Source organism: Watersipora subatra, chromosome 4 (genome assembly GCF_963576615.1).
Source record: "Watersipora subatra chromosome 4, tzWatSuba1.1, whole genome shotgun sequence".
NCBI lineage: Eukaryota > Metazoa > Bryozoa > Gymnolaemata > Cheilostomatida > Watersiporidae > Watersipora > Watersipora subatra.
Genome location: NC_088711.1, coordinates 3,382,009 through 3,397,366, shown reverse-complemented (window position 1 = coordinate 3,397,366; position 15,358 = coordinate 3,382,009). Strand labels below are relative to the sequence as shown.

General features: G+C 37.0%; 2 protein-coding genes across 2 annotated transcripts; both read left to right on the top strand.

The window, feature by feature from the left end:
• The first annotated feature begins 685 nt into the window (after positions 1 to 685).
• LOC137393835 (major royal jelly protein 5-like) lies at positions 686 to 1,240 on the top strand. The gene has a single exon (XM_068080543.1). It carries the CDS (start codon positions 686 to 688, stop codon positions 1,238 to 1,240), a length of 555 nt encoding a protein of 184 aa, XP_067936644.1.
• Positions 1,241 to 7,867: 6,627 nt separating this feature from the next.
• LOC137392873 (forkhead box protein N4-like) lies at positions 7,868 to 15,165 on the top strand. The gene is made up of 7 exons (XM_068079219.1): positions 7,868 to 7,979; positions 8,445 to 9,308; positions 10,202 to 10,394; positions 10,498 to 10,666; positions 10,772 to 10,976; positions 13,225 to 13,336; positions 13,821 to 15,165. Exons 2-7 carry the CDS (start codon positions 8,460 to 8,462, stop codon positions 13,895 to 13,897), a joined length of 1,605 nt encoding a protein of 534 aa, XP_067935320.1. The 5' UTR covers positions 7,868 to 7,979; positions 8,445 to 8,459; the 3' UTR covers positions 13,898 to 15,165.
• Positions 15,166 to 15,358: the final 193 nt, after the last annotated feature.

Below are 15,358 nucleotides of genomic sequence, written 5' to 3'. Positions count from 1 at the left end.
AATTTGCTGAAGAATGACTGAAACACATACTGTAAATACCTGCCTGCATAGCTCACACGCATCATTATTATCATCACTGTTATTACACTTGGTGTTATTACCATTATTATTAACAATACCATTACTATTATCTTCAAAATTATTATTATTATTACATGATTTACATTAATATAGCATAAACTATTATTAAATAACACAGAAAATTTATGCTCGCGAGCATAAATTTTCATTTTAAGGACACCTGGTAAGTATTTTTAAGTTGAGAGTTGTCTGTTCTTTAAATAAATTGTCACTTCATTGAGTGGATCATGGTTACTTTGGAACTCCCATGAGAGTAAGCAGGCTCTTGGATGCTTATAGATGTTTACGGATGGTTATAGAGGATATATGGATGTTCATGAATGTTGGTGAATGTCTATGGCTGTCTATGGAATCGTGTCCAACAGCTTTTTAAGACGAATTGGTCAGTTTTGTAGCACATTCTTTTCAACTATAACTACATTATGGTATTATTGTTTTTGGCTATCAAAAAAAGTTCAGACAATCTAATGATATGGATATTGAAGAAGATGAAATAAGTTGCAGCTCTTAAAAGCGCATGTAGAAGAGTAGCATGAGTTCTGCTTTTGAATTGGGACACATTTTTCTTTTGTGATAAAATAAAATCAGAGCAGTTTCAAGTGGGATGGGAATAGATAGAGTGATGGGAATAGATAGAATGACGGGAATAGATAGAGTGACGGGAATAGATAGAGTGACGGGAATAGATAGAGTGACGGGAATAGATAGAGTGACGGGAATAGATAGAGTGACGGGAATAGATAGAGTGACGGGAATAGATAGAGTGACGGGAATAGATAGAGTGACGGGAATAGATAGAGTGACGGGAATAGATAGAGTGACGGGAATAAATAGAGTGATGGGAATAGATAGAGTGATGGGAATAGATAGAGTGGTGGGAATAGATAGAGTGATGGGAATAGATAGAGTGATGGGAATAGATAGAGTGATGGGAATAGATAGAGTGATGGGAATAGATAGAATGATGGGAATAGATAGAGTGATGGGAATAGATAGAGTGATGGGAATAGATAGAGTGATGGGAATAGATAGAGTGACGGGAATAGATAGAGTGACGGGAATAGATAGAGTGACGGGAATAGATAGAGTGACGGGAATAGATAGAGTGATGAGAATAGATAAAGTGATGGGAATAGATAGAGTGATGAAGAATAGATAGAGTGATGTGAATAGATAGAGTGATGAAGAATAGATAGAATGATGGGAATAGATAGAGTGATGAAGAATTAATAGAGTGATGGGAATAGATAGAGTGATGGGAATAGATAGAGTGATGGGAATAGATAGAGTGATGAAGAATAGATAGAGTGATGTGAATAGATAGAGTGATGAAGAATAGATAGAATGATGGGAATAGATAGAGTGATGAAGAATTAATAGAGTGATGGGAATAGATAGAGTGATGGGAATAGATAGAGTGATGAAGATTTAATAGAGTGATGGGAATAGATAGAGTGATGAAGATTTAATAGAGTGATGGGAATAGATAGAGTGATGGGAATAGATAGAGTGATGGGAATAGATAGAGTGATGAAGAATGTTGGACAGACAGTTTTTATGAGCAAAAACTAAAATAAACTTAAAATATTAGTTGAAAGTGTAATAGAAGAATCATGGCTAAACATCTATAACCTCGCATTTACATAATTCTCTAAAGAGGCTTTTTTGGAAGAGATGAAAAAGTGTATGTTATGTCTGAGATTAAAACAGTTTTATAAATTAGTACAACTGCAAATGCGAAAAACTCAATAAAGTTATTAATTATGGAGGATGTAAAGTGTGTAGAATACAGACCTACCAAGGAAGAGTTAAATTCATTTGAATGCTATTTGTGTTCATAGCTGTTGTATTTTCAGCTGTATAATAATTACTACGTACAGCAATTATGTGGAGATTGGAGTACGGCTGTCAGAACAAACCTAAAACCATAATAATGTATATAAATGCTGACGGTAGGTTAGACAACATTAGCTTTTATTTCCAGATTATTGAACATTTTATGAAACGTGTACAAATCATAAAAAAAGAATAATAATATAAACCTTTTGAAAACAGCCGGCTAGGAGATGTTCAGCTTAAGAGTCTGAGTTTGTTATTACAGTATATGGTTTTATTTTTTAACGAAAATTGAGACAAGCGTGTTCTTGCTTGGGTGATCCATGATCAACATCTTTTTACCCAAAATTATACATTCATCTTTTTTCTATTATGGTGACAGTTGAATTTTGTCGGGTTATTATATTCTAAATCAGCTGAGAAAACAATAATATTTCATAGTCTTGTCTGTCTTAATTAAATACTGATGGCTATGAATTACTAGCCGCTACTCCAGTATCAGTTTGGCACTCGTCTGCTACTTGTCTGTTAATTGGTTTTTGAAGACTTGAACCCCTTTTACGATGTACACAATAGATAGATAGGCCCTACGTACACAATGACGGATGATGGATAATAATATTGGTTCAGAAAACATGCATGTTGATGAGAGTCAAAAACTCGTAACAGATATTATAGTTACACATAGAAGAAACTCCCCACTTATTGACATACAGGCTATATATAGGCTATGAACATATATGTTAAATAACAAATAGGCTATGAAGCTCATAAACCAGCACTACATATTGTATATTATGTATTACGCACTGAATATTATTTAAAACACATTGCACATTATACAGTACTCATTATGCCTTACACGTTATACATTACATGTTTGTCAGTATGTATCAGGAATTACACATTATACAGTACACACTACGCATTACACATTATGCAATACACATTAGGCAATACACACTATGAATAAATTATAAAATAAAATAATATTTTTATCCCAACAGACTGGCGCAGTACTAGTGCTGTCAGTCTAAGCAGGTGTCATGTTTAAATAAGGCGAAGAGATGTTCACAGCCTGGAAACACTCTAAGGTGTTGCCATGAAGTATCCCCATTAACTGTATGTAGGCCTACTCGCTGTCATTACAAAATGCAAATGTGGAGCTCTTTAACACTTGTCTGAAATCAATAGTGTGATTTCACACGTCAGCATAGCAGTTTTAAAGCGTAAGCAATGAACCTACATTCTTTAGTTGATGAGGTCGCTGAGCAAACCATCAACAAGGAGAACATAAGCAAGCCAAGCGACTCATATCGTCTGCTGTAAACAGCGACCCATATCGTCTGCTGTAAACAGCGGCCCATATCGTCTGCTGTAAACAGCTCTACAGAATAGTTGCCGATAAAGAGACAGTATTATTGAAAATTCTAAACATTCACGCAGGCCTTATGCCTAGTTATACATTTTCAGCTTACCAAAATAAACAAAAAGTAGTGAATATATATTACATATATATTCACTACTTTTTGTATTGAATATGCATATATAATATATATATATATATATATATATATGTATATTAAATACAAATAATATGTAACAAAAATTTCTAAAAAGTTTTATATATTATTATATATGTTATTAAATACAATTGTTCTAGATATGACTAGGACTATTTAGAGAAACGATATAAAACAGCGCTCTTAGCATCTTAAAGGTTTCATACATTCCTTTGAGCTCAGACTGACCAATGTAAAAAGTACATGAAATGCTAAAAACTGAGAAAACAAATATAAAAAAATTTTTTGATCACTCTGTAATATTTGTTTAGAGCATCAAGTATAGTTTGACTGCAGCAAAAGTTCTAAAAAACATTTTAAATTGTACAATAAGATGTAGAACTCAACTGCTTGAATTGAGCTTTGACCTTAGAAGGTCAAACAGACATTCCTTTACCTGTTCGCAATTTTCAGTGTTGAAGGTTTTGTCGAGTGATTTAAGCGTTAAAGGAGGCACACGCGACTGAAATTTTTGTGAACAAGACAACTGTTGCTGCCAGCGCCATGTTATTTTGGTACACGGTTATTTAGCTGTGAGTTTATCTGCTAGAATATGAAGAATGTTTAATAAGCCCCGATTAGAGTTGCCAATAATCTAAGGCTTGTCGCAAAGCTCTAACACCCTCAGGTTAGAGCAATAATCAATAATCAATAATAAGCAGGCCAAGGTGTCTGTGGGTGAGAGCTATGCCCTGGCTGTACTATTTAGAACAGATTTTTCTAAAACCATTTCATCAATAAAATGGTTGCCAGAAAATTTTTATTATTTTTAAAAACTTTAAATTATAAAAAAATTTTGTTTTATCAATATTCAAACAATCAAGATAAATAAAAAATATATGTCATGGAGAAAACAATACACGGTGCTGACCTGTTATAAATACAAATAAATGTAGGGTGAAAAAGGTGTTATTTCTCAAACAGCATGGTAAAAGAGGGCAGTTTCTTGTTGCACGAACTTGAATTAGGTTAGCAGTGTATCATACTATCATTGCTTGATAGACTCCAATCCGTAGTTAAGCCATCACAAGATGAGATCCATTTCTGTGAATTAGTTACACAGATTAGGTAGTGAAGGCAGTGGAAGCATTTGTAAAAGGAACTCTGTGAAATACCAAGGTATGGTTCGTGTGTACTCAGTAGGTCATTGTTTATCATTTGACACTTTTGTGTATCTTATTTACAATTATGTATCAATCACTTTTTGAGACACGTTTCAAAACATGGAAAACAAACTTAAAATTAATGTAAAATTCGTTTTTTGTCTTTTTTTAGGATGTTGTGACAGTTGTTGATACGTTATTACCATTTTAGCGCTATTTATAGTAGTGATCGAATCGCATTTCAGTAGTAAACCAAGTGAAGGAAAATGCTGAATAACCCTATTGGAAGTGATCAGACAGTAGAAACAAGACACACAAGAAACTTTTGAAGTGCCTATAAAGCGAAATATTGTAAATAAATTTTTATAATTTATTTAATACTGTATTCACTAATAATAAAATACAGCTGCTATTTTTTCGACCTATCAATGTCCTTTTTATGACCAAAAATATTAAGTTTTTATTTTAAATTGTGTCTGCTTTTTCTCAAGCCATTTTAGTTGTTTATAAATTCTAACTAGTAGTTTTAGAACAATATCAAAATCAAGCAAAAAAATATTATTTCAAATCAATAAATGACAACACTTGTTGATCTTAGCGTAAGGCTTTTGATTTTTTGTTGCAACACCGATAAAATTTGGCGACATTTAGTTCATTATTATAATATAGGTGCTTTCTTGTAATTATTTTGTAAAGAGCCATGCTTTGATGACTTGCAAGAGAGTGGCAACTTTTGTAAAGTATTTAGGAAAATATACCAATTCAAATGGATCATTCTGACCAAGGCAGGCAGCGATTTATTTTTAATGAACGATTTTGCTTTTTATATTTTTGCTAAATATGAATCATTGATTGCTGAAGACACGCATGTTAGGTGAAGCGGCTTTGTTTGTAAAAGTTCATTTGAAATCAATAATTGTTTACAAGCTTTGTTTATTTTTCTTTCAGTAGGATAATCAATGCTATTTCCATAGAACATATGGGATTCACAGTCGCGAATGTGCGTCAGAGGATTACTGCTCCTGCATAACAATGATCAAGCTGATCAGAAATATGTATGTCTCGGCGTAGGAGGCTTATTTAAAGACAGTGTTTATTCTTCCTGATTTGCTACGATGTTCCCTATTCTCACCTCGGTCTATATTCATTAATGCGAGTCATTCCTCCTGAACGTTCCAGAGTGTGCCCAAGCATGCATTGTTTCAAATGGGACTGAGTTGTCTTTGAGCTGGTTGAAAGGTAGAACAACTATAAATAACGACAAGACATTGCCAATTGTAAAAAGCATTGTCCAACATTATATTCATTTAGTTATGAAGAACGAAAAAATATCCTTTCAAGGTCTTAACCCTTTGACCAGGTATAAGCCCCCCAAAAACAACCGAAACTCATGTAATTTATTTTCGAAAATTCAATAAAATCGATATTTTATGAACATGCATAGCTCAAATCTTAAACTTATTTCTATGAACATAAATTTTTGTACATATGCATTCATTCACATATGTACTACTCAAAAAAATGCAACCATGAGCAATTGTCCCTGTATAAAATGCTTGGAAGCATTTTTTTTCGGTAGAGTCAAACGCTATAACATAGCCGTGCGAGCCACCATAACGATCGTTTTCTCTGTATATTGCAAGTATATTAAAAGACCAAAAAAGTTTACATTACTTCTATCATTTGAATTATTTTTATTCTGATCAGACAAAAAATCACCAATGATCACAGGATCAAGAAATCTTTTATTTTACCGTTTAGAAAGTCGAGCCGATGTTGACTGGTTTTTCCAACTTTTATTCTTTTCCAAGGAGGCGCGATTTGTTTAGCTTTTAGCACAAAGCAACGCCTCTCAGACAATCATTTCATATTGTAAATCATCGACCGATATCTTGTTGATGATATTTAAAACTTACTAGTCTTCATATCCTTTGTTTAACGCTCTTAGGCGACAGCTTTATAAACGTCTACCGAAATAGACATAAATGTCGTTTCCCCACGCAACCGATAAACGACATTCTGGTCATTTCCCCTGCCAAAGGGTTAATAATTACATTATTAGCAAATATATCTTACATAGAAAAAATAGAAATATTCAGACATGAAATGTGATAAAATAAATTTTACATTCACGCACACCAAATGCATAAATTACAAAATTATTTCTACAGACTATGTTTCTAATATTCAACGAAAAGAACAAATGAAAAGTTATCTTTTTGCTGCTTTGCATAATAAAAAACTTTCGTCATAAGTTAGTTTTTGTAGTAAGGTAGGATGGCGAGCTCAACCTCTACAGAACCGACCAGAGTATTTCCAGATTAGGTGTATCCATTTTAAATAGTTTTAAGAAGTTCATAGCTAGCTTCTGTAGACTCCCCTATATAACAAATTGTTTCCTCCTACTAGTTAACCCTAGCGGATGGGAATGTCTACTCAAACTCTAGGCTCTCCTACCAGAGACCTGGGAGTCGAAGCATTTGCCTCAAGATCTTAGCTGTTCTCAATAGTGCACTTTTAGCCGTTTCCAATTTCACACTTGTCTGCAACTGACTTGTGTTGACTATTACTGGTATTTGAGCAAGTCACATTCGATGTGTAGAGTTATTGAACCCAGTAGGTGACCTACTCCATTGACTACTGGAGTTACAGTTGTTCTTAAATATATATAGAAAATTGTTTCTTCAGCCCGGCTACCCCAAGTGGGCAGTAACATCTGCTCAAGCTTGGGTCCCCTACATATATAGGATTTTTAAATGGTAGTTCTACTGGCTAATTCGTTCTATGCTTATTCAGGCTGCTGTGACATAAAATGTGTCAAGGTCGCCTTGCGTAACATCTATTGTCCACATTCCAAAGTATGCAAATGCCAATTTAGCGAGTTGCAGAGAAATTACTTTTTGTGGGAATTGTATGACTATTGCTTGTTCAACACATTACTTCAGTAATATTTATGAGTAGAATGCACTAGTGGGAGATATAAATCACAAGGGAAAACCCATCTGCCTTTACAGTCAAGCAGAAAGCAAGCTCCTTGAGGTGGTATAAAAACAACGATCATGTTATATGACGTTGGATTTAATGCGTTTTATTCTGTCACCCTTCACCCTCGTCAACTTCAAGGGCATGGGATTATTTATGTGCCTTGCTTCATTCATTTGTGCGTATTGTACTGGTTAATGTATTGATTGGCTCATCACGTGATTAGACAACCAATGGGAAGGAGTCATTCAAACAGGCTTGGACTATATACACCGCGAGGAGAAAGAAAATAGTTAAAATGAATGGGCATGTTGGATAAACAGGAGACAGCAAAGATTCTTACTATAGTACATTGGATAGGGTCAAGAGCTCTCAGGATAGTTTTATACATGCATATACAGCAGAGGCCTGCATAGTAAGTGCTTTACATTTCCTAGCATTATGTATTGTTGTCACCAAGCATCTTTCTTTATTTTCTCTTCCCACTGTTCTAATGGTTTATTTGACTTGATACACAAAGTGTGGGCTAGGGAGAGCACATTGCTGGAAGGTATAGGCAAGCGATACGTCTGCACACAGCTCATTTTTGCCAGTCAGTAGCAATAAAAGGGCTAATTTGTTTTTAAAAAATTGTGTACCGTTTAGAGGTTTTCTTCTTCGTTTATTTGTATAACCTTATATAACGCAAGCGTTTGAGTGGAGATTTTCAGTATAAAAGGCTTTCAATGGATGGAGTGTGATTGGTTTTGTCGATTGTCTTCAATCGAGCTGACAATGGAAGTTTCTCGCTCTATCTATATATGTCACACCTGGCATATCATCCAATGACAGCCCCTTCTCTAACTGCTGAAGCCTACTTTTTCTACCTTCGTGATTTCAGGTTTTCTAAGCTCCAATGCAAATCAAGAACTTGTTTTACGACGACACAATGGACTGCTACCGGACGGCTGGTGCAGATTCATACGCAGCGGACATTCCAGAGCTGATGGCCTCAAATATGGAGTTGCTTCAGCAGGAAGATCATATGAAGGAGCCGACCTCGTACCAGCCACTAACATCCGCACACATGCTTATGGACGGCTATCGAAGCATTTCCCAGGATAACTATACGAGCAGTGGCTCCCCAGACACCTTTAGCAACACTTCGCAGGAGAATTATGCCAAAAGTTCGCAAAATTACGGAACAGCCGCCCATCAACTACAAGAATATGTCCAAAAGTTTCCCGTTTGCTCTCCCATCGACTCAAATATTTCTAACCTCGATTGGTTACAGCCAATACCGCCCCAGCCACAGCACCATCCTCTCACTCCCGAATCTGTTGGAATTTCTATTGCAAACAACGATCAATCCGTCCACAATCAAAGTTTGACAGCTAAAATGCTAAGTTTACCAAATAGTGTGCAGATCTCAGGGGGTAGTATTAACTACGTAAACATGCCAAGCAGCACGCAACAGGTTTACGCATCATCCACAAAATGCTCACCCGCTTCACAGCCAGCTGACTGCGCTGACAGCGGTTATCGAGCTCGAAGTGATAGCAGCAGCAGTTATGTTCTTTCACCAAACTCGACCCCTTCATCAACCATAGCTGAAAACCCATTCCCCAAACCGGCGTACTCCTACAGTTGCTTAATCGCTCTCGCGCTAAAGAACAGCCAAAATGGAAGTCTACCAGTCGCTGAGATCTACAGCTTCATGATGAGGCATTTTCCATACTTCAAAACTGCTCCGGATGGCTGGAAGGTGAGTGTGAAAAACTACTGGCTCAGCCCAGCTGGTCACCTTTTAAAGGTTACAGGTTTCTATCGGCCCCTTTTTTATTTCCCTCTGCTTCGGCCTTAATGCTGATATCTGATGCCATTTCATAGGATTCATCACACAATATCAGATAACCAAACCGCAATTGAGATAATCAAGTCCCAGCGCTATTATAGTGCTCCCAGCCTTTCTCAGATTAACCTCCTAGTTATTCCTCAAATGGCAGCCCCTTGTGAGAGCGGGCCTTGCATGAGTTGGGACTAGCAGCAGTGGCAACCTGCCAACACTCTTGCTCCACTAGGCCCAATTTATTGTATGGGGCCCGGCTTAAGTTTGCAGTGGATTCTTGTGGTTTGTGGAGCCTTTATTGTTGCTCTAATTACATAGGATTGCAAAGGCCTCCTATTATTTGGCATCAGCTGTCTAACCTCTGTCTGTTTATCGGCGAAGCTGTTGTGTAAACTGGCAAAGGAAACCAATATCCCCCTTAGTACCCCTTAGCGGGCTCAGGGGAGGTTTCTAGAACAAATTGAAATTGTGCTATTAGGAAGAACTACCTGAGAACATACTCAAAAATATAGTTGCTTCCCTGTGGAGACATTCAAGAGGAAATGTTTAGGAATGCTTCTAAATAGTAGGACCAAAGAGGATATGTGGGGTTATATAACCAGTAAATAGCTTATAAGAGGGGGGGTAGTGGGAAGCGATGGTCTTCCAAACTACTGGTTCTACAGCTCAAAAGCCTGCAATTACTTGGCATTCATTTATAGTTTTGTTTGCAAGCTTCACATTTCTAATTATTTGCAAAGTCGTAGTTTTTACTGAGCATTACCAAGGTTTCTTTGGTGGCAAACTAAGTAAGCTCTATAACCTTGTAGAATTCTGTGAGGCACAACCTTTCATTGAACAAGTGCTTCGAAAAAATAGAGAATCCAAACGCAGATGGAACAAATTCACGCAAAGGTTGCCTTTGGGCTCTGAATCCAGCAAAGGCTAAAAAGATGGATGAAGAAATTTATAAATGGAACAAGAAAGATCCATTATCTATTAAACGGGCCATGACACATCCAGGTAGGCTTCTTTCCCTCTAGTTTTAACAAGAGTGACAGCAGCAGTATTCTTCTTTTAGTCACATTCTAAGTCACAGAAAGTACATTTCATTGCTCTTTGACAGAAATGCTTGAGATGCTCTCCAAAGGTCAAGAGCCATTCTCACCACGAAATGGCATAAAGCGTCTGGCAAGTCATGGCAGACCGCTGCCAGCCTGCAATCCCCTCCAACATCAGACGCTGCACCAGCCTATGCATCCGCACTCCTCACCCAGCCACTCTCCTAAGATGAGGTGAGTTTCCCAGTTCAGTCAGGCAATCAACCCTCTGCCCTGTAACTTCCTGACAGAACTCCAATAGGCAGAATCAAAGGGCAAGACTTTCTTATCGTGTTTTAGAGCTGTAGAAAGCACAGCCACTCCAGCAATTGTAAGTACATGCACTGCCTCTGTCCTGCCACCCTCTATAACCATGGCACATCACATTCCTTGCCCTCCTGGACAGCAAGTGATGAGCAATGCGGAGAGACCTCACGATATGTATGGTGTCAACAGTGGGCAGCATCTTACACTCGATGCGTCTCTCTCAGACATACCTATTCAGGTAAATAGAAATGAAGAGAGAATAGAGCGAGATATATTAATGTACTAAAAAAATTTTAATTACAGCGATCGTGTGCGAATCAAGGACATTTTAGTTGAAGTTATTTGGTTAACGTCAAGGCCTTCTAATCGTTTGTCTTGCATGTAGTATTGCGCATGTAGTTACTGCAGTTTATATTTATTAGATGAGACGTTGCCTAACCGCGAGCTCTTGCGATATATCAGTGCCAAATCACTCAGATATATATAGAGTGAGCGGCCATGTCATTCTGGCTCACGCCTCACTGAACAAATCTCATCATTAGAATAAAAATATGGTGGTAGGTCATAGATCAGTGAAAATTATGTCAACAACGAATACGGCATTCATTAAAAGGTGTTGCAAAGGAGGAGCAGTAACATGTTGCGCAAGGCTTGAGACACAGTTTTGCTCGGATTTGCTCACGGCAACGTCATAGGTTTTAATGGCCTGCTATTAAGGATACAGAGAGAGAGAGATAGCACTGCGCTATTAGTGTAGCTCCTCTGTAAGCATCAGACGTCAAGAATCTGGTAATTAGAGGCTGCAAGAAATATTCTCATTACCTAGCTGTAGAAATCTACAGAGATGGCTAAATCTTAATAACGTGTAACACCATCTGGTGTGAAATGATAGTTCCTTAGATAAAAGCTTTTAAAAGCGTTTTGCCTGTTTTTGTCTCCGTTCATACAAATAGAAAAATTATTTTGGTGCTGAAAATTATAGAACAAACATAGTGGCAGCCCCAGACAGGTGCTTGTCACCTCGTTTTACTAGTCTAGTACTTGCTATTTGGACAGCAAACGGCTGCTGCTTTGTTTACAACGTTTCTTTCTATGAGATATCTAGCTGAATTATTGATCTGCCGGCACGACGCAATTTATTACCCGGACTCGGAGCTGAGGACCCAGTGTCTAGAATGTTCTGTCCAAATGTATTCACTTTGCTTACTCAACCCTCATTGTTATTGGTCGCATGAGTAGAGCTCGCGATCTTACAATATTAGCTACCTTTTTATCCCTTTGTCTCCAGCACATAAGACAAGCTGCGCTCAGAAAAATCTTTGCATTATCTTTGTGCAAGGCTTGTGATTTCCCATGGCTCGTTCAGCTTATTGTTGTTGACCGGGTGCACTCGCTGCTCACAACGACCAGTGCCAGCAAGTACACGGCATTATATTCTTCTAGAAATCATGTTGACTTTCATTTCTGTCATATACTTTATCTTAGACACACCGATAGCCTCGGTGACCTTGTTAAAGTAAATACATATCGTTAGTCAAAATAGTAGTGTGTCAGCAATGCGCTGCCTTTAAGCTTGCTGCACTTATTACATCAGGCCTCCGTGAATCACCCTCTCTTGAAATTGCATATTGCAATGGCTGCTGAGATAACATCACCTAGGACATTTATAGCCTGTGTACTATTTATGTTTTGTTGCACTTGTGCATTATCGACCAGTTCCTTCGGCAGGCTCAGTATGCAGTGTCTTGTAGTATTAATATACGTGCGTAACGAAAGGCACTGCGTAATATAACGCTGACATCTATTGTATCTTGTGTCACACCTCAACCTCATTGGCTCATCTCCTTCTAATTTAATCTCGCTGCCTTCCTTCGTAACAATCCCACATGTATTGATTTCTCTTACAGAAAGATTGTCAACAAAACAACGGGGCAACTGACCAACAATAAGTCTAGCCTGGGTCGATAGCAGTTTTTGTCACTATGTGATGTTTAGAATGATACATTAGGCAGGCTGTAGAGCCTATGGCCAATCTCTAAACAATTCATTATAGTAGGCAGTCTTTGCTCTTCTGGTTTAATTAGGCATATATGGGATAAATTAGGGTCATACTGGAGGTCTAGCAGATTCCTGTCTCACAAAAGCCACTCACTCTCCTTCTCGTGCATTCACAATAATAGATAGTCATTTCTTGTTGTTCTTATACTAAACTATTTCAGTTTATTTGATGTTTCTTTCCTCAACCTTTCTCTCTCACGTCACTCCTGTACCTGTACGCAATCCTAATAAAGTTAATGTATATAGACTCTCTAGACTCGCTGATCGCTATGGTTGTATCTATTGTAAAGTGTGATAACTTACTCCAAAGAACAATGCCCTCGAAGATCAAAGCAAATGATCAGCAGCGTTCTAAAAAGAACTTTACATCTAACATAGAAAGTTAGATTCATGACTGAAGTGACCTCACCCACTAACTTATATTGTAGAGCGGGATGTTTGATGACCTGCCTGCTGAACTCCTTGACTACCAGTATACATATAGCCCGACAGCATTTCTTCTTTCACCAAAAAAGACTTCTCCTCCTCTCAGTCCAACAGGTTAGTTGGGTTTGCTCCATACCTATCATCCCTCTTCCAGTCAAGCCCTTAACCCAAAACGTGATGTCACAGCATCATACAGATAGGCGAAGAATTACCTCAGGGAGATCAGTCTTCCTTCAAACGCTTCAAACTATAATCAATGCATTGATGTTAAAGTCACCTCACTTACTGGAATTGTTTTTGCTTCAAATTTCAAAGATCGTTGTATTTACTTTTATTTTTTGCTATACTTTTTTCCAATCAATATTTATATATTGAAGTTATCCTCTTTTCTGGTCGCATGAACAAACAACTTCAAATAGAAATAAAAGCATTTTGATTGATTATTTTATGAGTATGATTACAATGGCACTTAATAACAACTTATATATCTTACTATAAAATCACCTAACAAAATGTATATTAATTACGACAGCTGAAAGTTACAAAACAAGCTCACACCTTTCATTACCAAACTTACAAGTTCTTTGAATTCTCACAGGTCAGCATACCAGCGAGCTGCCGGCCGGTGTGAATAACATACCTAGAGGAATGCTGATATCTTTGGGTCAAAACTAGTTGACAACCATCATATATCTTACGCGAAAAAGAAAGATAGCAGTGGCTGGGTTGTGAGTCTTTCTGCGAGTGGGTACTCACACTACTTCCGTGGTTGTGAATGATATAGTAATATATTGTTGATTGTTATTTATTAATGTATCATATATGATTTCATCTGCACCGATTGTAACAAGTAAAGAAGTTTTCTTATTACACATTTTTAATTTGTTATGATTGGTTATATAGTATTACATATTTGTACAATGCTATCCTCTTTACTTCCATTCTGCTGGCATGAATTACGTTTGGCCATTTTGTTAAAGAGAGTCAGCTGACCAAGCCTTTGCCTGGCAGACGTATTTAATGTTAAAAACTTCTTTTCTATTGTTTTGACAGATTTGTATAATTTGACCAAATTAGCTATTATTCATGATTTTCTTTATAAAAATCTAATCCCTTTACAATGTTTGTCTAATGCCTGTTTTAAGGTGCTCCTCAATTTTTCCTACAATATCCAAGCCATTAATTTACTTCCCCCATGCCTATTGAGTGAGAACTATTCCAAGTTGCAATAGTTTTTTTTTCTATGCTGTTGTCAAGCCTACCTTGCTGCGTTATGATCTCGCATTGTTAGCATAAATAATACGCAAAATTGTTTGTAACGTCTTGCTAATACCTTTAGTCTAGGAGAATTACGCAAATGTTGTCTTTTATTTTAAAGCTGGTCTAGTGAAGCTCTTGCTGCAAATTTGTATGCAACGATGTGATTGCAATCAGTACATGCATATTGAAAATGTCTCATTGATGGCACCGCTTCAGACCCACTTACAGTGTGATGTATTTTGAGCATGCAAATAAATTCCAAAGCTAAATTAGAGGTCTCCAGAGTATGGTCTAGTTTCCTGTACAGCAGTTTAAAATGTAAACTGGTTCTGACATTAACAAGCAATCAGAACTTTGTTGTGTATAAATTGAATTATATAACGTTCTTTTATTAGCCTTGATTCAATGTTGTTATGCTTGCTAAAGCGAGCGTGCAGCTCGGGCTGATTGTTCTCCCCCTTAATCTCTAGATGTACAGTTATAACCTAAGGCTATATTAGATATTTGTTGTCATTCATTCTGTGATTATTTAGAAAAAGTAGAATGTATTATTTATCAGTTATTCGTGGTTTGGTCACCCTTTAGTACTGTATCAGTCACAAATGATTGCTTTCTCTCGTTTGCATGTAAATTTTATTCCTTCATATTTTTGCAATGAGATTTAAACAATATAATAACAATTATTGAAATCATCAAAATTCCCTTATTATTTCATGTAGTTTGCTCAGGACAGCAGGCTATGACAGCAGGCTTAGAAACTAAAGACACAAGGAAGGCTTCCTAGTGACTTGTATCTACTTGTCTAGAATGATTTGTTTTGAGCTGCCTCTCAAGTTCAAAAGTGCTCAACAATCTCTCTAAAATTATAACATTCAA

Excerpts from the sequence above, each read along its gene's own strand:
- LOC137392873 (XM_068079219.1), top strand. The coding sequence starts at position 8,460 with ATGCAAATCAAGAACTTGTTTTACGACGACACAATGGACTGCTACCGG. Across the intron at positions 10,395-10,497 it reads ACGGGCCATGACACATCCAG|AAATGCTTGAGATGCTCTCC; the intron begins GTAGGCTTCTTT and ends GCTCTTTGACAG. Across the intron at positions 13,337-13,820 it reads TCCTCCTCTCAGTCCAACAG|GTCAGCATACCAGCGAGCTG; the intron begins GTTAGTTGGGTT and ends GAATTCTCACAG.
- LOC137393835 (XM_068080543.1), top strand. The coding sequence starts at position 686 with ATGGGAATAGATAGAGTGATGGGAATAGATAGAATGACGGGAATAGAT.